The sequence below is a fragment of the Punctularia strigosozonata genome, assembly GCF_000264995.1.
Source record: "Punctularia strigosozonata HHB-11173 SS5 unplaced genomic scaffold PUNSTscaffold_10, whole genome shotgun sequence".
Classification (NCBI taxonomy): Eukaryota; Fungi; Basidiomycota; class Agaricomycetes; order Corticiales; family Punctulariaceae; genus Punctularia; species Punctularia strigosozonata.
In genome coordinates this window covers 842,911-863,819 of record NW_006767442.1, presented here as the reverse complement: position 1 = coordinate 863,819, position 20,909 = coordinate 842,911, and the positions used below count along the sequence as shown (strand labels likewise).

General features: G+C 55.0%; 9 protein-coding genes and 1 non-coding gene across 10 annotated transcripts; 6 read left to right on the top strand and 4 right to left on the bottom strand.

The window, feature by feature from the left end:
- Nucleotides 1-1,063: 1,063 nt before the first annotated feature.
- PUNSTDRAFT_72602 (uncharacterized protein) lies at nucleotides 1,064-3,060 on the top strand (the record flags this gene model as incomplete). Its single annotated transcript, XM_007386075.1, has 4 exons — nucleotides 1,064-1,590; nucleotides 1,650-2,707; nucleotides 2,760-2,889; nucleotides 2,946-3,060. 4 exons carry the CDS (start codon nucleotides 1,064-1,066, stop codon nucleotides 3,058-3,060), a joined length of 1,830 nt encoding a protein of 609 aa, XP_007386137.1.
- Nucleotides 3,061-4,050: 990 nt separating this feature from the next.
- PUNSTDRAFT_54070 (SET domain-containing protein) lies at nucleotides 4,051-7,719 on the bottom strand. The gene is made up of 16 exons (XM_007386074.1): nucleotides 7,616-7,719; nucleotides 7,515-7,554; nucleotides 7,454-7,463; nucleotides 6,670-7,395; nucleotides 6,509-6,610; nucleotides 6,365-6,441; nucleotides 5,987-6,306; nucleotides 5,775-5,921; nucleotides 5,528-5,705; nucleotides 5,418-5,471; nucleotides 5,193-5,359; nucleotides 5,116-5,124; nucleotides 4,924-5,057; nucleotides 4,841-4,862; nucleotides 4,489-4,784; nucleotides 4,051-4,431 (listed from the first exon to the last, which is right to left on the bottom strand). Exons 7-15 carry the CDS (start codon nucleotides 6,202-6,204, stop codon nucleotides 4,691-4,693), a joined length of 1,023 nt encoding a protein of 340 aa, XP_007386136.1. The 5' UTR covers nucleotides 6,205-6,306; nucleotides 6,365-6,441; nucleotides 6,509-6,610; nucleotides 6,670-7,395; nucleotides 7,454-7,463; nucleotides 7,515-7,554; nucleotides 7,616-7,719; the 3' UTR covers nucleotides 4,051-4,431; nucleotides 4,489-4,690.
- A 187-nt stretch (nucleotides 7,720-7,906) lies between these two features.
- PUNSTDRAFT_t79 lies at nucleotides 7,907-7,989 on the bottom strand. The gene has a single exon. It is a non-coding gene; the product is annotated as a tRNA-Thr (tRNA).
- Nucleotides 7,990-8,281: 292 nt separating this feature from the next.
- On the top strand, nucleotides 8,282-9,655 carry PUNSTDRAFT_54065 (uncharacterized protein). Its single transcript, XM_007386073.1, has 7 exons — nucleotides 8,282-8,494; nucleotides 8,555-8,736; nucleotides 8,797-8,829; nucleotides 8,882-8,909; nucleotides 8,964-9,083; nucleotides 9,138-9,166; nucleotides 9,227-9,655. The coding sequence occupies exons 1-7, from the start codon at nucleotides 8,447-8,449 to the stop codon at nucleotides 9,411-9,413; spliced, it is 627 nt and encodes a 208-aa protein (XP_007386135.1). The 5' UTR covers nucleotides 8,282-8,446; the 3' UTR covers nucleotides 9,414-9,655.
- Nucleotides 9,656-10,293: 638 nt separating this feature from the next.
- Nucleotides 10,294-11,178, bottom strand: PUNSTDRAFT_115179 (Sm-like ribonucleoprotein; the record flags this gene model as incomplete). Its single annotated transcript, XM_007386072.1, has 6 exons — nucleotides 10,294-10,355; nucleotides 10,420-10,440; nucleotides 10,571-10,685; nucleotides 10,785-10,934; nucleotides 11,078-11,119; nucleotides 11,176-11,178. The coding sequence occupies 6 exons, from the start codon at nucleotides 11,176-11,178 to the stop codon at nucleotides 10,294-10,296; spliced, it is 393 nt and encodes a 130-aa protein (XP_007386134.1).
- A 453-nt stretch (nucleotides 11,179-11,631) lies between these two features.
- Nucleotides 11,632-12,414, top strand: PUNSTDRAFT_136499 (uncharacterized protein; the record flags this gene model as incomplete). The annotated part of the gene is made up of 2 exons (XM_007386071.1): nucleotides 11,632-11,705; nucleotides 11,775-12,414. The coding sequence occupies 2 exons, from the start codon at nucleotides 11,632-11,634 to the stop codon at nucleotides 12,412-12,414; spliced, it is 714 nt and encodes a 237-aa protein (XP_007386133.1).
- Nucleotides 12,415-12,733: 319 nt separating this feature from the next.
- Nucleotides 12,734-14,029, bottom strand: PUNSTDRAFT_136498 (uncharacterized protein; the record flags this gene model as incomplete). The annotated part of the gene is made up of 1 exon (XM_007386070.1): nucleotides 12,734-14,029. The coding sequence occupies one exon, from the start codon at nucleotides 14,027-14,029 to the stop codon at nucleotides 12,734-12,736; it is 1,296 nt and encodes a 431-aa protein (XP_007386132.1).
- A 517-nt stretch (nucleotides 14,030-14,546) lies between these two features.
- PUNSTDRAFT_105787 (asparaginyl-tRNA synthetase) lies at nucleotides 14,547-17,358 on the top strand. Its single transcript, XM_007386069.1, has 7 exons — nucleotides 14,547-15,013; nucleotides 15,083-15,229; nucleotides 15,544-15,723; nucleotides 15,779-16,183; nucleotides 16,243-16,657; nucleotides 16,716-16,858; nucleotides 16,922-17,358. The coding sequence occupies exons 1-7, from the start codon at nucleotides 14,654-14,656 to the stop codon at nucleotides 17,003-17,005; spliced, it is 1,734 nt and encodes a 577-aa protein (XP_007386131.1). The 5' UTR covers nucleotides 14,547-14,653; the 3' UTR covers nucleotides 17,006-17,358.
- Nucleotides 17,359-17,480: 122 nt separating this feature from the next.
- Nucleotides 17,481-19,722, top strand: PUNSTDRAFT_127343 (uncharacterized protein). Its single transcript, XM_007386068.1, has 13 exons — nucleotides 17,481-17,575; nucleotides 17,633-17,723; nucleotides 17,789-18,079; nucleotides 18,133-18,222; nucleotides 18,278-18,348; nucleotides 18,405-18,429; nucleotides 18,483-18,613; nucleotides 18,668-18,869; nucleotides 18,927-19,054; nucleotides 19,105-19,140; nucleotides 19,194-19,337; nucleotides 19,386-19,545; nucleotides 19,605-19,722. Exons 1-13 carry the CDS (start codon nucleotides 17,562-17,564, stop codon nucleotides 19,698-19,700), a joined length of 1,479 nt encoding a protein of 492 aa, XP_007386130.1. The 5' UTR covers nucleotides 17,481-17,561; the 3' UTR covers nucleotides 19,701-19,722.
- Nucleotides 19,723-19,867: 145 nt separating this feature from the next.
- On the top strand, nucleotides 19,868-20,023 carry PUNSTDRAFT_39831 (uncharacterized protein; the record flags this gene model as incomplete). The annotated part of the gene is made up of 1 exon (XM_007386067.1): nucleotides 19,868-20,023. A coding segment is annotated over one exon (156 nt), but the record flags the coding sequence as incomplete, so codon positions are not given.
- Nucleotides 20,024-20,909: the final 886 nt, after the last annotated feature.

Sequence of the window (20,909 nt, the reverse complement as noted above, 5' to 3'; positions counted from 1 at the left end):
GAGTGTACATGTCCGGGGTCTTATTCGTATCTAAAACCACTCTCCGACACTACTGAACCCCTGGAGAGTTCCGGACACGAAATCACTGAGCTCTGTTCGTGTTGAGGTTCTACCAGAGAGCACGCATTATGGCCCGTCCCACCAAAAAGCAGAGAATTGCTCGAGCGAAGCCACGTACCAAGGACCTTTTTGCCAACAAGGTCACTGCTGGCTCGGACTCGGTCATGATGAATACCGAGGACGACTCAGAATGGACTGAGGACAGTGATGATATATCAGACGACGACGAAGACGATGCCACGTTGCTTGCGGCACTGAAGACCCGCTTTCAGACCCGTTTAACGCAGTATTTGACCGTAGAGGTCATTGGTTCTGGTGAACAAGAGGTGATAAGCAACGTGTATGCATCGGTTAAGTGTGCTCACTGGTTATGGTTAGATGTCCAACCGAAATCCGATATACCGAGGAGACTCCCGCACGACACAATGGCGCCAGCACGTAAAATGGGAGAAAGCGGCAAGGGGATGTAAGAAAATTGATGGGTTCTTCAGCTTGGTGAGTCCACACATTCCCGATATCCTGTGCTATCGTGTTGAAACAGACCTGTAGGGGAAGAGAAGGCGCTCACGTTCACCCAGTCCTGAGCCGGCACACCCAAGTGATGAATCATTGAATCAAGCTGAGGACGGAGACGTAACGGAGCTTCGACTTCAGCTCGAGAGACTTGCAATTGAGCACCTTGAAGTAATTGTGGCAGGTGTGGATGAGCGTGATGACGGAAGTGAAGTAGAGATCGATGAGCTGGCGGTGGAGGTCAGTGATGACCGCGGTATGCTACAGAACATGACTGCTCACCTGACGGACCGACCAGGAGTCTACGGATGAGCAAGACCAGCCCGATGACGACGAGACCGAGCCATTCGTGCAGGAACACGTTGAGCTGCTGTCGGACGATGTTGATGATGAGACCTGTGAAGAGGAATCTGAGTCGAATCTTCAAAGTCTGAGCAAGATCATCGAAAAATGCCTGAAGCGGATCAAGAACCTTCGCACATCCCGCTCTATGAAGACACTTGTTGATCTTACAGCTGTAACGGAATATGTGAAGTTGCGCGAGCGATATCGAGCACATCCAAAATGCAAGAGACCGTGCTTGCAAGCGAGTCTGGCCATCGCGAAGTCCATGGGCAAGAAACCTCATTTTGCCCGCCGCATACGTCGTAATGAGCATTACCTGCTCCGTCATCATCATCTCCCTTTGCCCCGGTGCCGTACTCGTCATGGTGGACAACATTCACTACTTGACAATGAGGATGTCATGCAGAAGGTCCGCGTGTATCTTGCTGCAAAGAATCTCGGCGATATCACACCGCGTTCACTCATGCGCGAAGTGAACAATGTGATCGCACCTGCACTGGGGTACACTGGGAAAGAAAGCAGCATTTGTGAGCGTACAGCGCAGAATTGGCTTCGGAAACTGGGGTATACATGCAAAGATGTCAAAAAGGGACTTTACTTCGATGGCCACGAACGTCCAGATGTCGTCGCAGCTCGCACTGAATTCTTGGCAGAGATGGAAAGATACGAGAGGTACGAGCACTGTCAGTACTGGGCTGGCATAACGAATTGACAACCACGGTGGTTCATAGGCTCATGACTCGATACGATGGCCCGGACCTTGAGAGTATTCCACCAAAGTTGAATCCTGGAGAGAAGGAGCACGTATGGATTGCACAAGATGAGACCATCTTCCATACAAACGAGTACAGGAGGCGCATGTGGTTGAAGGCTGACCAGCAGCCCATCAAAAAGAAGGGCAATGGCCGTGCGATACACGTCTCCGACTTCATCTGCGAGCCATCAGGTCGCCTTGCACTGAATGGCGTGCAGCGGGCAGAACAAGAGGCGTTGCCGGCAGAGCAACGTCTTCAAGTCACTGATGCACGGAAAATAATCTACCCCGGCAAAAACCATGATTCGTGGTGGGACTTGCCCCAGCTGATCACACAGCTCCGACATGCAATCAAAATATTCAAGGTCATGTTCCCAGACAAGATTGGTGTCTGGGTCTTTGACTGCTCGGCATCTCATGAAGGCTTCGCTGTGGATGCACTGAATGTAAACAACATGAATGTCGGCCCCGGTGGAAAGCAAACATGTCTCCGGGATACAATCATACCCAAAAGTAATCCGGCTCCGAGGCCAGGCCGAGCAGACACCCGTGGTCAGAAGCAGGTCATGGTGTTTCCTGCCGATTACCACGACAAAGAGCTCCAAGGAAAGGCAAAAGGCATGGTACAGGTTTTGAAGGAGCGTGTTTCAGTTTGGGACATCTATCAGGAGAAAGCGGAGACACGGAAGCCGACGAAGAAAGGCAAAGAATTCAAACCCCTGGGGAAGTGTCAGATGTGCACAAAATCACAGGCTAAACTTGATGCTGAACGCCGGATCGCAATCGCCGAAGCAACTGGGCAGGACACATCAGTGACTGATGATGATGTCGCAGCAGCAAACGGGCCTGACTTGGACACGGCACGTGAAGATTGGTGTTGTGTATACCGAGTGCTCTCTCTGCAAGAAGACTTTGCAAATGAAAAGCCATTAATCCGACAGGTGCTCGAGCAGGAAGGACAGGTATGTATGTTTCTGCCGAAATTTCATTGCGAAATGGATCCTATCGAAATGGTTTGGGGTTATGCAAAGTACCGTGAGTGTCAAAATTGTGATGCTACATATTTGTTCATATGTTGCATGTGCAGGCTATAGGGATGCTGCGGATGGTAAATTCAAGACCGCAAAGGATCTTGTTCCCCATTGTCTTGATTCTTGTGATCTCGCCACAATACGACGGTTTTTTCGCAAATCGTGGCGATATGTTGACGCCTATCGGTGAGTGCTTTCTCCGATCTCCATGTTTACATTCACCAACACCTTAGTGACACCAGCAAGGGTCTCAATGTGGAACAGGCTGCATTTGCAAACAGAAAGTATAAGCAGCATCGCCGCGTAGGTGTTCCAGCGGAGGTCATTGCTGCAATGCAGCTGGAGAACCGCAGATGACGGGCGAAGTGACGAGACTACCATATATGGCATATAGCCTTCCTAATTAGGCAGTACAGCCCCTGTTTCAATTTTTGGTGACGAGATTTTCAGAAACAAAAATGATCGTATATTGATCAACAAGCTTTCAAGTGCACATGGACAGCAATGCATTGACGAGGTTTGGAGAAGTTATGAGCTGTGGTGAGGCTACAATAACCTGAGCAAGGATGCACGTAGCGAGAGGCTGAAAATGACGCGCCACAACTGTAGCTACTGCAGTTCACCGGCATATCGTTCAACATCATTTTCATTCGTGTTGCAGCACGGCGTGATGATAACGCTGTCCCCTCGGCACATCCCAGCAGCACTTGGGGAACAACCGGTCCTGTGGACATCTCTGCGACCAGAAAACACATGCGTAGGTTCTCATACAGCGATGAATTTTATGGAGATAAGGACCGTGCTTAAAGGGCATTGATTCATGCATCTTGTAGAAATATGATATGGGTTTGATACTATCATCGAACCAGTGTTCCTATCGGTACCCCGCGTCCTATTCTGACCATTTTGACTATCAACGCGTCCACACCCCACCTTAAATCACCAGAAAATGCTCCTGTAGTAGCTATTTGTACCATACATAACTCTGTGTCGCTAGTAGAGGGAAGTATATAGGTGGAGCGACGTCAAGCAGGAAAGAGCCCGAAGATCCCATTTTCTCACGGGTGTTGACTTGGCAGAGCATCCTTACGAGGAGGCATTTCTGGCTGACAAGGCTACAATAGGGAACTGATAGGCATAAAAGGGACCCCTTTTATCTGGTTTTAATTGACCTATGTGCTGTGGTGGACGCAGATAATGTGCAACATGAACAGAGGCTTCGTCACAAAGTGTCACAAATAGCCCCTATTCTCCCGCCAATTGCGACGTTACCGAGCTGTGACAGCGATAGGATCTCCATCCTCTTCGTGCAGGAAGATATTCGTAGCAGCCTTGCTCCCTCACATAAAAATCAGTAGAGTACATGTCATTATGCCCCATGTGAGAACACATCATGACCACCTACAAAATCCGAGATTACTTGGCACACTTTTGAATCCCACGCAAAATACTGTTTTCGATAGGAACACTGGTTCGATGATAGTAGGGCACTGTGACGAGGTTTGCGGTCTATATTATCACTATATGCATACTATGCATATGTGCAGGCCGTATAATGATTGTTCTCGTATCATTTATTGTTTTCTGAGCCTGAACCCGGTGATGCTCTGCGTTACTGATTTGAATGTCACGTGGAAAATCGGAGGTAAGCCCAGAACGGTGATCCATATGGCAGGATAAGACTGTCTCTATCTAATTCCGTTCTTGCTGGCATGTTTGGGTGATTGGCTATCTCAAAGTTTGTCAGTTTGTCAGGTGTTGTAGTCAGGTGTCAAAAAACATCACCGTGGTTTATACCCTGAGGTAGCCACGACAAGATCGGGCGCCGCACATGCATTCCTTGGAACCAGGCGGCAGCTTTTCTTTACCCTTCATACCCTTCCCGGCGTCTTGCGGGCTGTAATCAATCGTGATCTCAGTGTGCGGTAGTATAGCTTTCTTGGCGACAAACACCAGATAGTATATGCGGTTCTGTATGCATGAAGCATCAAATTGAGACACTTGATAGTTTGCGTTCACTAACTTCCGGGATGGTGTCGAATATGACGGAGTATACCATGGCGTTGGGCTCGCAAGAGTGGCTATTGAATGTGGGTTCAGCAAGACTTGCTTGTTGTCTATGCTTATTGCCACATACTTAACGAATCGTGTCCAGTTACCTGCAAAGGGAGTCAGTCAGTCACTCTTGTTAGTGATGGGGTTGAATCAGGTAACACATACCATACTCATATGCACTGACTGAGTATCTGTCAGGGTCCTGGTCGCCTTCGTCACTGTCCTGATTCTCTTGTGCATCCAAATCAAACATGTATGATTTGTGCAGCTTGCTCATTTGCGGGATGGATGAACGACGGCTGCACACTGTCATCAGCAAAGTGGCTATTATTCTCCATAACCAGATAAGCTTCTTACATGACCTCCCTGAAGACGAGAGGTCCTTCATGATCAGTCCCCAAACCGGCAGCAAGACACGAAAAGAGGTAACACACCCCGTGTACAAGCCAAGGACCTTTCCCTCCGGGATGGTCGTGACTCTGTCAGTCCTCGCGCCCCATCCACGCCCATTAGCCGTTTTGAAGACTTCTATTGGTATGCTTCGTGGACGTTGAGAGACGCGGTTCAGGCAGGACGACCTGGTGCTTGCGCAGTGGCATTTCTAGGATATACTATCAGCTTCGGCAGGGAGTAATCAACTATCAATCCAGGCCCTTTACCTTATTGCATTCAACGACTAGAGTAGGCCTCCAAGCCGTAACTTTGAACAAACCCTGTATATAGCATGGTTAGGAAATGTATATGATCGACCCATGCCCCGAAGTGGTACCTGAGGGGTGTAAGCGATCTGCCTCCTTCCATCGTCCTCGGGATGTTGGGCAAGTTCCTGGCATCCACATTGGTTGGCATCACCACATAGGTTTTGCCTTCTGTGGCTCTTCGGGTTGGGCGCACATTCACACGAGACGAAGAATGCTTCGTCACTTGGGTTAGGTACGGCGGCGCTGCTGCATAACGGACAGGAGCGCCACGTCAGGATACCGCGATCAGCGCCAAGGATGAAGAGGAACGCGTACAACTTGTACCGAAATTCGGTGTATTTGAAATTCTCCAGGCCGGGAGGGATCTCTTCGTCGTCAACATCGTTGACAATCATGACCCGTTCAGCGTGATGAAGATTACACAGTTCATCCCAATCAGCTTGGATCTTTTGACGTCGACTTCTATATACCATCAGTCCATTGATTGGGCCCGTTTTGTGGCATTTGTACAAGATTCGGTAGCTCACAATTGTGTCGAGCGCGGGGTGCTACTTGAGGCCCTACTGAAAGACGTTTTTGATGGACGATTTGGCGCCGTCGACCGTGACGCCAAAGGCGCCATTTTCCCTTGAACCTCCGACAAACGGCTGGGCAGCGCGCGGAGTCGTCTACGGGCCTCTTGGACACCGTCGGACTCGTCGTCGGCGTTGGAGTCGCCACCGTGATCAGAGTTGCTACCAAACATGTAGTCGCTGCCGTCGTCATTTTCCAAGGGCAGCGCGGAGAGGATAGAATTGTAGTCCGGAGAGGGTCGGCGTCGCAGAGAAGGCTGGGATTTCCTGGCGGGCTGTGCATACCAATGTTAGTTAGGCAGAACAAGAACGCAGCGACCGCGACGTACTGACATGCGTGCAAGATCACCAGTTGAGCTCGACGCAGAGCTTGTAGCTTGCAGAGTTCGAGAACTGATAGACGTTGCGTCCTGGGAGGTCCACGAAGGGCAAATGGCACTGTGAGGTGCGATCCACTGTAGTGGCCTGAATGCATACCTGTGCCGAGGAATGGACCAGCGTTCTCGAGGATCTTGAGGTCAAGGATGAAGGGCCAGGTGCCGACGAGCCTCCACGCGATGACGATGGCACGGAGTTTGGCTGCGACCGAGATGAGAATCAAACCAAAAAAAAAACGTGCATATGTAATCAGTACTGGCCTTGCTTGACGCCGGAGTCGATCCCTGGGCAGACTTCCTGGAAAACGCGCTCGCGGGGCCAAACCGGTAACGAGCGGGCGCCTCGTCCATGCTCTCGTCGTCGGTTGCCGCTGGAGACGGGGCCGCTGAGGTCCTGCGCTTTTTCGGAGGCCCGATCCTGATAGATGAAGCGGGAATTTCAACAGCAAGCCTTTTCCGCGTGTTTGTTGGCTGACTAGGCTGACGAGAAGAGGCCACTGGCGCCGTCCGAGGTCCTGCGGATGTCCCATCGCTCGGCGCGTGGCTCAGACGCGGTCTCTGAGACGGCCGTCGGATATCTTGCTCCCTCGGCCGCGAATCCGATCTTTCGCGTTCTGACGACAAGCTCCGTCTGCGCCTGCGTCCACGAGTCGCTCGGTCCTCGTCACTCAGGTCACCGGGAACGAAATTGCCCCAATTTCTGGCATCGTACTCCCCTCTCGCGATTCTCCTTTCCTTCCTCTCCTCCCAATCCTCCAAGCGCTCTTCCAGGCCCAAAGCGCGCCACGCCGTTGGAAGCATATGGAAATCGCTTCGGACCAGCGTGTCGATGGGAATGACGGTGCTTTTTGCGGCCCTCCGTCGTTTGTCGTCTTGTTGAGATTCCCAAGCATCAACGAGGTCCGGACGGTCTGAAAGGTCCGCGCCGCCGGCCGTGATCCAAGTGGTATCGGTGTCGTCCGCATCTACCCAGTTCGCCCACCTGACCTGAACATAGGAGGTCAAGCCTTTCTGACGAGTCCATCCCGGGATACTGTAAACCTACTTCGTAATACCTGTTGGAGGTCAGGTCGCGTAGTGTATATTTTAAAGACTAAAACGCGTACCTTGTGCGATTGCATGGATATGCAGCGTGCGTCTCCTCGCCTACGATTTCACGCGTCGGCCGCAGACTCATCAGATACGGACATGAAGGGAGTAAGCGTACCAACAATGCCGTGAATAGGCCATTCTTGCATATCATCGTCATCCGGAGTTTGTCGCTGAGTAGAGTGCTTCCCCTTGCGCCTGGTCATCGATTCGTGTGGGCCGGGACGACAACGTGTTTGAGCGAGTCGTGCGCGTCAGGTGGCGTCGCGTCTCGCGTGGCTCCGAACCAAGTGTCTGCGCATTAAATACCGTACACAGTGGCTAGGCTTTTAGTTCAAGTTATGGATATCTCGGTGAAAAACGCTGCCAGTCCTCTGTAGGAATGGAGATTAGGGATGGTAAAACTCAATGCCGCTTGGCTGGATCGAACAACCGACCTTGTCATGAACTCGCAAATACGAGTGACACGCACTACCACTGTGCTAAAGCGGCCTTGACCTTCTTCCCCTCACAGCATATATAGACTTCCTCATCTCCTCAAATACTAAGGCGCTGTACGGTACACGGGTGATTTGAGAGAATCACCCGTCTTTGCGATTTGACCTTCCGTGAAAGGCAATAGATGGCTCTAGAAATTTCCGGTTAAGGCAACGACGTGAGAAGTAGCTACCTATAATGGTAACCCTGAATCGCAAAGACGGGTGATTCTTCTGAGTCACCCGTGGACCGTGTTACCGAGTGCGGCTGTGCTGAAACGCAGGCTTGTCTCGTCCACTCTCGTCCACTGCCCGCGTCTTGTACACCGAATCCCGAGCGCCTCTGGCACGGACTTGCTGCTAACATTGCAACCAATACCTCCTACCCTCGGAGCGTGCAAGGCTAGATCTGACTCCTGTTCTTTGCTTATAATTGGCCGGTCCGTCGCTGGACAATAACTTAACACACACCCATGATCTCCCGGTTCAGCAAGGCATTCCTCGCCATCGTACTTGGCCTCGTAAGCACCTCCAAGCCAGCGCGCGAACCGACTTTGCACGCCTGACTCCAAAAGGACTAGTTTCTCATCACCTCCCTCACTTTCCTCCACGCGCCCTCGCGAGCCTACCTAGACCCATGGACGGGTGACCTCTTCGGCGAGGGCGGCGTCGAGAAGAGCCTGCATAACGCCGCTCCGGGCCCGGCGCTGGCTGCAGTGCAGGGAGACGTGATCATGTCGAAGTTGGGGAATGCCACCGCAAAGTAACACCAAGAATCTTGGCGCTCATTGCGTTTCCGGTATTGATCCTGGTTTGTTCTCAGGGCGGCGCTGGGCCAGGCGACGTGGAAACTGCTGTGCGTTCCCTTACTTCACCTCGGGCGAGCCATCGTAGTGACCATGAAGCAGACACACCATGACCCTCCGCTTTCCAGAGGTACGCATACGCTATTCCTTATCCTGAGGAGGCGGCCGATGCAGTATCGATCAGGAACCTACGCCCGACGAACGCGAAGCTCTCGAGTCGTACTTCTATCTGCTATCCCGCCTGTATCCGTGCGGCGAATGTGCGGCCGAGTTCCAACAATTACTGAAGAAGTTCCCTCCCCAGGCAAGTACATCCGGGGCCTGCCTAACGTGCACATGGTGACATGCAGATATCTAGACTTCATCAAGACGGTCGGCAGCGCTCTGGTATGCCTTATCCCATTGTTGTCGGGCGTTTCCCAGTCGTGATTTGGACATTGCGCACAGGCTCTGCCATGTACATAACCAGGTGAACGAACGCTTGGGAAAGCCGGAGTTCGACTGCGCGCATCTTGACGAGACGTACGATTGTGGTTGTGGCGACGAACCCGTCGGTGGTCCTACGACTGCTCGCGACACCACGGATGCGGCACACGACGATCTGACGGGCGTCGACCTAATCAAGGGCGGGTGACCACGGGGTCGTGATCTTCCTTCATCGTTACAATGCAGGGTAATCGTTCTCGTGGTGCGGATGGGTAATGACGGTGTAACAGTATGAACACTAGGTATGCAGTCATGTAGATTGTATCGCAGCAAGCCATCGGAGCGTGCCGAGCCCTTTAATGCTTCCGGTAACTGGATATCGCCGAGAGAGACCATTTTGGCATAGCACGGCGTTTCGACACATCGCGGCGGAGACTTCTATTTCGAACAGGCGCCACAAGGGCGCTCATTCGAACCCTGCTCGAACGACGCGTCAGTCAAAAGCGTGCCAAGTGTGCCATCGGTCGACGAGGAGACGACGTATGCATACATACGCCAGGTTATCGAGCGTGCAAATATGGACGCGCTCGCCACGTCCGTGATCCAACGCACAACGAGCGGCTTGAACGCCAACCTATGCAATGCATGCGATCACCAAGAGACGACGTGCCAGAACGGTCCCTCGTATGCGTGTGTTGACTGTCCAGAACAGGATCTCGAAAATTATGCACACGTTCTCTTCTTGAGCGCTCCCGGTGAAGAGCCGGTATCTTCATTACCACTTCCGAGTCGTCTTCTGCTCCGGTCAGGCACTAGTGCGCCAGCCATGAGCTACCCGGCGTAGGAATCGCAACCCTGTGATGGACGAGCAACGAAGCCGACGGTAAAGGTGTCTCGGACCCGAACAGCACGCCTTTTCCATTTCATTCGCAAGGTCAGCTTACGTCGCTTCCTTGATGCAGTCGAGAAGGATTATTGTAAGTGATACAGATGCGACGATATTCGAAGAGACAAACGACGGTTGACAGAACGATTGGCGTTTATAGGGTCCGTAGCAGCAGCACACAGACGGGGATCGCAATGGGAATCTACATCCCCCGACCTCGTCCACGGCCGCCCCGCATAGGTCCTCCACGTGGCCCACCACGACCTGCAAACACATGGAGTGTCAGTCGATGATGACCTTATTTATACATAATCGAGTAAGCTTTTACCTCTTTGCGGCGCGCCGCGGCCTGCAGGCAGATAGCAGAGAAAAAAACACATGAGCGGCGAGATAATGAGAGAAGCGAAGACGCAGGGTAAGACGAGAGAAGAAGGGTGGAGGAATGGAGGGGTGAGAGAGGAAGGATCTGGACAACGTACCTCCGCGTCCTCCGCTGACATGCGAGCCGCGCGCGCTACGGCCTGCCTCCCGTGCGCGGGTCTGCTCCTCCTTAACGGCGTCGAGAAGGGTATCAGGTACACGTAAGTATTTGATCTAGATAAAAACGTAGGGTGGAACGCGGCACGCCGGAGTCGGTCAGCGATCTGCCCAGTTCGGACCAGAATTGGGGTGGGTGGGGGGGGGGCGACCGACCGTGCTCCCGCGGATGTAACATTCTTTCAACTTCCAAAAGCGCTCGCCGTCGGCCGAGGTCTGGTAAACCTCGCGGAGGGTGATGTTCATAAAGTTGTCGCAGTTGATCAGGTGGCCGTTGAACGTTTCGCCATTTTTGAGTTCGACAAGCTAGTATGCCGCGACGAAAGGATTTTGGAGTGCGTTGTGCGGTCGGACATCGGAGAGTGAGCGAGGCGTAGCGCGTAGAGAAAGGAAAAGGATGTACATCAGTCTCTGGCGGCCGCGGTTGAGGAAGGACGGCGCGAGCGCACCATGGGCTTGTTCTGCGCCGCGTTAAGCAGAGAGAGAGGCAACTACACCGGGCGCGTCAGTTCCCACAAACCGCACAGACTGAGAGCATCGCGCTTACCATGGGCGCGAATGAGAGCGCGACCGGCCAGTTCCAACCGAGGATGTGCGATGGAGAGGCAAAACCCTAACCTGAGCTCGAAGGACGGGCGCGGTTGATTGGCCTGCAGGCGCCCTCGTGTTGCGATTGGCTGCGATGAGGCGGAGTGCAAGTAACATCCACGCTAAGCTGAGCCGGTCTGGGCTCGAGATCGTCCAGCCGAGTGCGCGGCCTTCTTAAGAGGAGTGCACGGCCGAGGCACGGTCGCCCGCCGCCACGACTCGCCCGACCCCGCGTCGCGTGCCATCACCGGACCTGACAATAACCACCTCCATAACGCGCCGAGCTATTATATATACCACCGACGCCCGGTCCTTCTCGTCTGACTCCTGCACCTCTATCTCTCACTCGGAAGGCCCTACATAACACCTCGTTGATTGCCGGAAACACTCCCGCCCAATCGACCTCGCTCCCACCATGCCCCTCCGCCCGCGCCCCGTCCCGCTCGAGCCAGACTCGCTCTACGTTGTCACCCAGCCCCTTCTGCACGGGTAAGCCCATTCCCTCATATCCCACCCGGCACCGAGATCTCATCTTCGACGATTAACGTGCCCACACAGCGCCTTCCACTGGTCCCTCCTCCACATCTCCTCCACCGGCCAGGCAACCCGACACCACTGGGCCCGCGCCGCGTTCCCCGCGTCCGCACTCTCGCCGTCTCGCTTCCCACAGTGCGCGCCGCCCCGGAACCACCACCGGCACCACCACCCCTCCTCCTCCTCCTCCTCCCACTTCTCGGCGCCGAAATCGACGCCGACCGAGTGCTACAGCTCGCAGACGATCGCGTGCCCCATGACCGCGACGCCCTCGACCGTCGTCCTCGCGTATTTCAAGGTGCGCGGGTACGCTCCCGTGCCCGTGCCCGTGCTCGCCGACATCTGCGCGCACGCCTTCCCGCGCACCTACGGCTCGACGGAGGCCAACCGCGCAAAGGGGCTGACGTGCCGCACGTGGGTCACGAAAGTGCTGAAGGGCCTCAGGGAGGCGGGCTATCTCCGCCGGGATCCCTCGGGGATCACAAGCTTAAGAGGGCCGCAAGCCGGTGGTGGTGGTGGTGGTGGCGCAATCGAGGACGCCGAGCTGGAAGAGGAAGAGCGGATCGAGCGCGAGGTGACGCAGAAGAGCCGGCAATGCGACGCCGAGTACGCGACCGCGTTCTTATGGTGTCGCGGGTACGACACGCTTGTGACGGTCGTATGATGCAGGCCGGCGAACGACACATAATGACCCTGGCACTGTACCACACATCGTCAGTGCGGGTTTTCCAGAGGAATGGCGTAGGAACAGAAACCACATACCCACTCGCCACGGACCATGTAACACTTTACTACGTGTATGTACTTCTATCGGGGTGGAATAATGGTGATATACAGTGCGAGGATCTTCCCTTCAAATCAAGGTTCATTACCGTCGGATCTTCCTATCCGCCCATCGCCGTAGAGTAGATCCGCCCAAGCCCAAAGAAAGAGAATAGATGGAAGCAAATATGCACGCTGAAAAGCAGGCTTCTATGTCCGCTTCACAGTGGGTAAACCAGCAAGCGCTTCGACACCTCGTACGCGCGCTCCGTCGCTTCGTCAAACCGACCAATAGCAGCGACCGAAGTGTCCGACTCTACTTCAGAGTCCGCTTCCACGCCCGACTCTATCCACCCCGCGCCTAGCCAGATTCGCAGCCACGCTCCGCGGCAGCCCCAGTGGGGCCGGCGGAGGACGTGAAGCTGCCAATGGCGCGGGAGCCAGCCCGAGTCCTGCCAGTCGACGATGCCGGACAGGCGCCATGCGCCGCCGCTGGAAGGATCACGTCGGACGAGGATGTTTTGTAGGCGGAGGTCGGTGTGCACCCAGACGACGGGGTCGGCGGCGAGGACGGCGAGCGCCGCTTCTGGCGCGAGGTCGTCCGCGGTTTCAGCCGGTTTTGTCGTCGTGCAGTTTGGTGGTGAGGGGGCGGGGCGGTAGGTGGGCGGGTGCGCGAGGAGGTCGGGGAGCGCGGCCGGGTCCGAGGTGCCGGCCATGTAGGCATAGCAGGCGAGCGTGGAGGGAAAGGGCCCCGCGAGCGACTCCTCGGCGGCGGCGTGAAACTTGAGGGGGTCAGGAAGGCCGTGGCCGCTGGCGCTGAGCATCACGGCATGGACGTGTCCGCCGTCGTCATGGGGTCCTGTCGGAGGAAGCCCAATAATATGACCGGATGAAGCCGAAGTCCCCGCTTCGGAGTGCGGCGCGGGGGAGCGGTCGGGGGAGAGGCTCCAGAGGCGGTCGATGACGCCGCGAACGTCGCGCACGATGCGGGCGGTGTCGGCGTCTGTTAGAGCGTCCGGGGACGCGTCCATGAGCTCCGACATGCGTACGCCGGGAAGACGCGTGAGCAGCGTGTACGTGAAGGTGCGGGTGGCCGGTTCCGGGTCGCCGCCGTCTTCAGTCTCGTCACCATCGATAACGTCTTCGATGGGACGGTCGGACGGATAGACGACGGGCTCCGAGACGGTCACCACGTCGAGCAGTCGCGGGATGGGCAGGTCGGGCAGGCGCGCGTTGAGGAAGCGGAGCGCGTCGGCCTCGGTGCTCACGCCGCGCGGCGTGCGCTTGAGTACGAGCGGTATACCGAATCGGAAGTAGCGCACGTTCGCGTCGGTCTGCACGGGGGCGAGGTAGTTGGTGCTCGCGGCCACGCCGGACGCGAGCGAGAAAGGCGGCTCGCCGGCCGGCCGGCTGAGGGCGAGGTAGAGCCGCAGGCGGAGGTGCGCGAGCGCCCGACGGACGTAAATTTCGAAGGACGCAAGGGGGGGTGCGGACTCGGAGGCGTGCGGAAGCCACATCCGACGTACGCAACCGTCGGGTCCGTCGCGCTGGCAATTTGGGGGTTTCTGTCGGAGGAGGGTATGTTAGCGGATGAAGACAGGGGTAAGAGAGAGGGGAGCCAAGCGCTGGGCACGGGGGGCGGACCGAGGAGTGGTTGGAACGGAAGCAAAAGTTTATTTGGATATATGATGATGATATGACAGCCTGAGGAAGCGCAAATTGCCACAGCGTGCACTTACCGGGCGGCGGGCGATGCTTCCACGGTGACCCTGCAATCTGCAAGACCCGGGCTCAGTTGGAGCGCTATCGGGAGGGAGACGCTACGACGTGGCCGGCGAGCGTGAAATTGTGCGGTCGCCAGAGACGCGGAGGAAGCCCCTATCCTCTTATGTGACGTCGGAGAGGGCGAGCAGCGGACGATATAATAGTCTCACCGTGGGAATAAAGCACGTGAATGGGCAGTATCCGGCGGCTTATCGGATCAGAGTGGGCCCAGATAAGATCGTGCCGCGAACCTCGAAGCGTCGCTGGCAACTGGCCCAGTCCAAGTCACTTGAGTTTCTGACTCGGGCAAGTCACTTATCTACCGGGCGCTACTATACCTCTCCCGCTCACTTGTATCGATTGTTCTATCTCCCAAAATGTCGGACTCGACGATAGTCTACTACGTGGACGAGGCCGCAGGTTCCGACACCGCCGGCACTGGTGCGCAGGATGCACCTTATCAAACGCTGGCATACGCCCTCTTTGCACATGGCCAGGACAGCAAAATCCAATACAGGAAAGACTCAACCGCGGCGTATGACGAACCCACGAAATCCGCGCTGAAGAAGGCGAAAAAGGACGCCGATGGAATCGAGAAAAAGAGGAAGAAGGCCGAGGAGCTGGCTGCACGCGCCGCCGCCGCTGGGAAGGAGGAGACGGAGCGCCGGGAACGGCTGCTCGAGGAAAGCAAGAAGATCGTGCTGACGGAGGATACGTCCCTTCCGCAGGCTGCCCGAGTGCGTAGACCCGTCCGTGCTCGTGTGCACAGGAGGCTTGCGTGACTGACTGCGGCGATCACGACACAGGCGAAGCTCGACTCCCTGACGCCTCTGCGTGGACAGCGCGTACGGGTGTTCGGATGGGTGCACCGTGTGCGCGACCAGAAGGGGATTATCTTCCTCATCCTCCGCGACGGCACCGGATATCTTCAGACCGTTCTCTCGGGAAAAGTGGTGCGTCCGTCTGATCCCAACCCCCTTGCCCTCTGCTTCCAATACAATCTCCCCTCGCATGGTCCGTCCTTGCACCGCGCATCGATCCGGAAAATCTGCGGGTGATCGCTTTTTTGCCACTGATCATCCCACCATTCACACGTAAAGATTATCGGCCCGGAGCAGCGCATACCGATTCCAGTGGGGTGCACCTCCGCGCGGGATGCTCCGCCGCCGGCTCCCCATCTTCTCTGTCCCTTCTGTCCTATCCATCGCTCCATCTGCATGCACGAACTCGAGTCCGCTGACCTGGCGTTCGCTTTTCATCTCCGCAGGCACAAACCTACGATGCCCTCACCCTCACACTCGAGTCTTCGGTGGAGCTTGTGGGTACACTACAGGCGGTGCCTGAGGGCAAGACAGCGCCAGGAGGCCATGAACTTGTCGTCGATTTCTGGCGTGTACTCGGCGCCGCACCCGGAGCTGAAGATGCCTTCACCAACCGCCTCAACGAGGTCAGTCCCGGAGATCATTCTTCCGACGCGTTCCCGTCTGAACTGTGCTACGTAGAAATCGGATCCGTCTATCCTCGCGGACCTCCGACATCTCGTCCTCCGCGGCGAGACCGCGTCCTCCGTCCTTCGCCTCCGCGCACACCTCCTCACAGCCTTCCGCGCCTCCCTCCGGAGCCACTCTCTGCTCGAAGTCACCCCGCCATGTCTGGTGCAGACGCAGGTAGAAGGTGGCGCGACACTCTTCAAGCTCGACTACTACGGCCAACCCGCGTTCTTGACTCAATCCAGTCAGCTGTACCTCGAGACGTGCCTCCCGAGTCTCGGGGACGTGTTCTGCGTCCAGGAGAGCTTCCGAGCGGAGAACAGCCATACGCGCCGACATCTGAGCGAGTACACGCATTTAGAGGCCGAGCTCGCGTTCATCACGTTCGACGACCTGATGGCTCACATTGAGGCGATCGTGCGTTTGATCCTTACGGGAATCATCCTCGATGCTCACTCCTACCCTTCCTTTCGCAGATTTGCGAAACTGTAGACAGGCTTCTGCAAGATCCTGTGTCGGCCGCGTTGATCAAGCAGCTCAACCCCAAATTCGCGGCCCCCTCCCGCCCCTTCCTGCGCATGCCCTACGTCGACGCCATCAAATGGTTGAACGAACACGGGATACAGCACCCCGAGGAAGATGCGGACGGCAATGTCGTGCTGAAGGAAGACGGCACGCCGAAGATGGTCGACCATGCCGTTGGCGACGACATCGCCGAGGCGGCCGAGCGGCAGATGACGGACATACTCGGCGTGCCGATGTTCCTGTACGGGTTCCCGAAGGAGCTCAAGGCGTTCTACATGAAGAAGATGTCAAAGAAGGAAGGAGAGGACGGCCCTGTGTTCACAGAGAGCTGTGACTTGTTGATGCCGGGCGTCGGAGAGATCGTTGGTACGTTATCAATTTCGCGGATGAGACGGTCTTCTTCTGACGAGAATCCGTCTTTTAGGTGGGTCCATGAGGATAGCGGATGCAGAAGAGCTTCTTGCGGCATACAAGCACGAAGGTATAGACCCCGAGCCGTACTACTGGTTCACCGACCAGCGCAAGTACGGCACCTGCGAACACGGCGGTTACGGTCTGGGTGTTGAGGTGAGATCTGTTCTCCCCCGAAGCAGCTTGCGATTTCTGACGTTGGTATGCTTCCATCATCAGCGTTTCCTCGCGTGGCTCGCCGACAGGTACACCGTCCGCGAATGCAGTCTGTACCCCAGGTGGCCAGGCCGTGCGACGCCTTAAATTCCGTATGCCGATCGGGTGCGGGCTGATCATCGCCTGTGTGCGAGCGTCGTAGTGTGTGATCTAGATTCCGACCGTTGTTTTGGGAGTATTTGGGTCGAGGTCGTCATGTCCAAAGCCGCTACTTATGTCGCGGTGTGCCTTTGTGTTTGTGCCTTCTACATACCGTTATACTCCGCATCCATATTATTTATTTGCCCTGTCCGACCGAACTACAGTACTTACTGCAAGTTCTAACCTCGCTGCGGTCGACAATGACGTCGCCGACCCGTCTCGCTCACGTGGTCTTGAACTATACTTCTGTCCTTGGTCGCCGCCATCGTCCCCGCACATGCCGTTACATTGATCAATGCTATGAATACCACATATCAAGGGTTCCCGTCAATTGGGCGCGCTCTCTCTGCCTTTCGTTATACCCACCGCTTCCCAGCTCAAGGAGGAAGGAAACGCATTGTTCGTCGAGCAGGAGTGGGCAGCAGCACATGCCAAATTCACCGAAGCCATCGCTCTCGATGGACAGAACGCGATCTTGAGAGCGAACCGCGCCGCATGCGGTATGAAGCTGAGACGGCAAGTGTTATCTCCGCTAGTGTCTTTCTGTGTCATTCACAGCGCGAGCGTTCTCAGGTACCATGACGCTCTGAAAGACGCCCGGAAAGCGACAGATCTTGACCCGAGATATGCCAAGGCTTGGGCTCGTTTAGCAACTGCTCAAGAGGTTCGCCTTCGCTGAGCAATGCTCATGATCGCGGATTCATTGTACTTCTTGCATGCACAATTCAGCGGCTGCAATATCCCAGTATCGGCTCTTGGGAACGCGCTTTGGCTTGTCTGCCAACCCAAGGTCTATCTCTCGTGGAGCGGAAACAGAAGGAGCAATACACGGCCGGATTGAGGGCTGCGGAGGCGTATGCGAAAGCAAAGCTCGAGCCGATCAGGGCCGGGCCTTTGCAGTTTGGCGCGATGCCGTGGGACCGGGCGGCGGAGCTGAAGGTCGAGCTACAAAAGAGGGCTGAAAACGGTGACGCGAGCGCGAATCGTAGCAGTGCCTGGGTGATATGCGGTGCCTATCGGGTATATTCGTCTCAGCTTCATGTCATCGTGATTGTGATGACCTTTCGCCTCAGGATTTTGAGGACGGCATGACGTGTATGCGAAGCATCAAGAGTGTTCTTGTTCCGGGAACTCAACAGTTCGCTGTGAGCGGTCCCGTTAGGGTACAGTTTTTTTACCCTGCTCTTGGAGTCCTGTAGATGCGTAGCATAGTCACAGGGGTTGGAGTTCTTGTCAAATGCCGTGCTACGGGACAGCCGAGTCTTTCACTTCAAGCTTGGAGACAGAAAGTGAGTCAATGTTGCTTCTGTCCTCCGTTTCCGGTCATGACGAGCATATTGTACAGATTCGACGAGATGTACAACGATCAGGTACTCTGTCTTCGATTTCTAGACACACACCACTGCTCGCTGACAATCACCAGGATGCGCTCGTTACTGCACTTTTCCGTAGTTGGCAAAGGCAGAGTGCCGAACAGGTCATCGAATCGGCCCAAAAGCGCCTGAAGAATGAGGGCTGGACACCTACCCGGACTGCTCTGTCCGCCACCGTCCGGTACATTTAGCCAATCCTTCGATACCTGATCGTACATTTACGGCTGGTCAACAGCTCGTGGATCCTCCGTGGATACATCACGGGATGTGCGAACACCGATACCAAAGCGTCAGCGTATTGGTATGGCGAGGCTCTCCACGTTCTGGAATGGGGACAGCAAACGTGGAAGAAAGAACAGAAAGCCGTTCGGGGAGCGATTTTCGAACATACGTTTGTGCGCGGTGTCCGAGGTCTACACCTGGACGCATACATGCAGGTTCGACGATTTGACAAAATTGGGTGCCTTTGCAAGTGGCCCTGACGCATCAGACAGTCGTGTGCATGGGATGCAACGGACGACCCGGAATACAGTTGGGAGAGGGTGTTGGAAGAAGCACAAGAACAACTGCGCGATATCCGGGGGCACCCTATCGTCGATCCGGACGATCCTGGATTCTCGAGGTTCCCCCTCTGCCCTGTGCCAAGCGTCTAACCTAATGGTTGTATGTTAGTTCCTTCTGTGACTATCCTCGGGGTCAGGCATTCGCGTTCGTATAAAATTCTAACGTATTTGGCGCGATATTCATGTTCAAAACCCCAGGGCGATTGGCCTCTACTTCAAGCATCTCGCCCGATTTGGCCCAGATAAAGATCAAGCGACAGTGAACAAGCATCTCGACGAGAGTGCGTCCATGTACCTCGCTGCCGCTCATGCTTTCCCGGCGGATGACGAACATCACGCTTGGTGCGCGACTTGCACACACCATGTCTTGCCAGCACTAACGCCTATCAGGTTCTTGTACTGCGGGGTGGAGATTATGTTCGAGGCTGGAAGGCCCCTTTCTCGGACGCTTCCTATTATCTCCGACATTCGGGAGGTCATGCCCAAGTACAAACCCATATGGGAGAATTCGCTGATGGGTCGCAAGGGCATGGAACAAAAGCTACAAATGGTCAGGTTCATTTTCATCGCTTCCTGTTCAAGTACTAGTTTTCATGAATATCTCTATAGTATATCGACTTCGCGTCTACCACCCAAAAGTCTGTGGATGAAGGCACCCACATATTGGAGTCCGTAGTTTGGCCTGACTGGTTTCTCAGCGGATGAGATGCCAGAACCTTGCAACTGCATCGTCTGAGAGATCGTATCGCAGCGATTGAGTCTAGACAAATTTCCTTGGCGTTTTGGGTGACTCAGTCAATGTCAATATGATCTTGGTCAATATCAAAATAAACTATCTTCATTGCAATCCCTCCTTGGTCCCTCCAATATACCACGTGAAAGCAGCCGCATACTGGTACGGCGAGGCTCTTCATGTTTTGGAGTGGGGGCAAGAAGCCTGGAAGAAGGTGCCGAGATCTCAGCGGGGCGCGATCTTTGAGTATACCTTCGTCCGTGGTGTACGTGTGCTGCACCTCGAGGCATCCACGGGATTGGTGCGCCTTGTTGCACCTGTATCGAGATTTTGAGCCAGGCAGCGGAAGGGGACGACTTGGAGTACAGCTGGGACAAGGTGTTGGAAGAAGCCCAAGATATTCTACGTGAAATCGAAGAGCATCCGTACATCCCGACGGAACCGGTCGATCCCGGGTTTGTGAGGTTCGATCCTCCCTTATCATATTCATGCAAGAGAGCCAACATTACCTATCCTATAGCCCCTTTTACATTTGCCGAAGCGACAGCGTCAGTAAGCTCTCCCGTCTTATCATATGCATAAAGACGACAAATGCATGATTCAGGGCAATTGTCCTCGTCTATGAGAAGCTTGCGCAAAGCGGACCGGACAACGATATAGATTCTATCAACAAGCATCATGATAGATGCGCTTCTATATATCTCGCAGCTGCCCTTCAACTTCCCCCCTGATGACGAGAAGCATCCCTGGTAGGTGTCGCGAAGACGCATTGCTGCAAGTTCTATTGATTGTTTCAAGGTACCTCTGCTGTGCTTTGGAGGCCATGTTTAGGCGTGCTCGGCCCCTCGTCAATATATTGCCTATCATCGATAGGATTCGTGATGCAATACCTAAGTATAAGCGCATCTGGGAGCACTCGGCGATGGGACACGAGGGTATGGAAGACAAGTCGAACATGGTCAAATCGACGCTACCTTGTTGCTCCCGAGACTCATTGTTATTTCTGTAGTTCGTCAAATTCGAAGACGAGGTGAAGAAGGCGATGAAGGTGTCCTCACGTTGGACTCCGCAGTCAAATCGAAGTGGGTTTACGACGAGAGAATCTGACCGGAGATGTGTGGTACACGTGTACATCGTACACAAAGCTTTCCTGCACCTCCAGAACGGTGGACATGCATTCT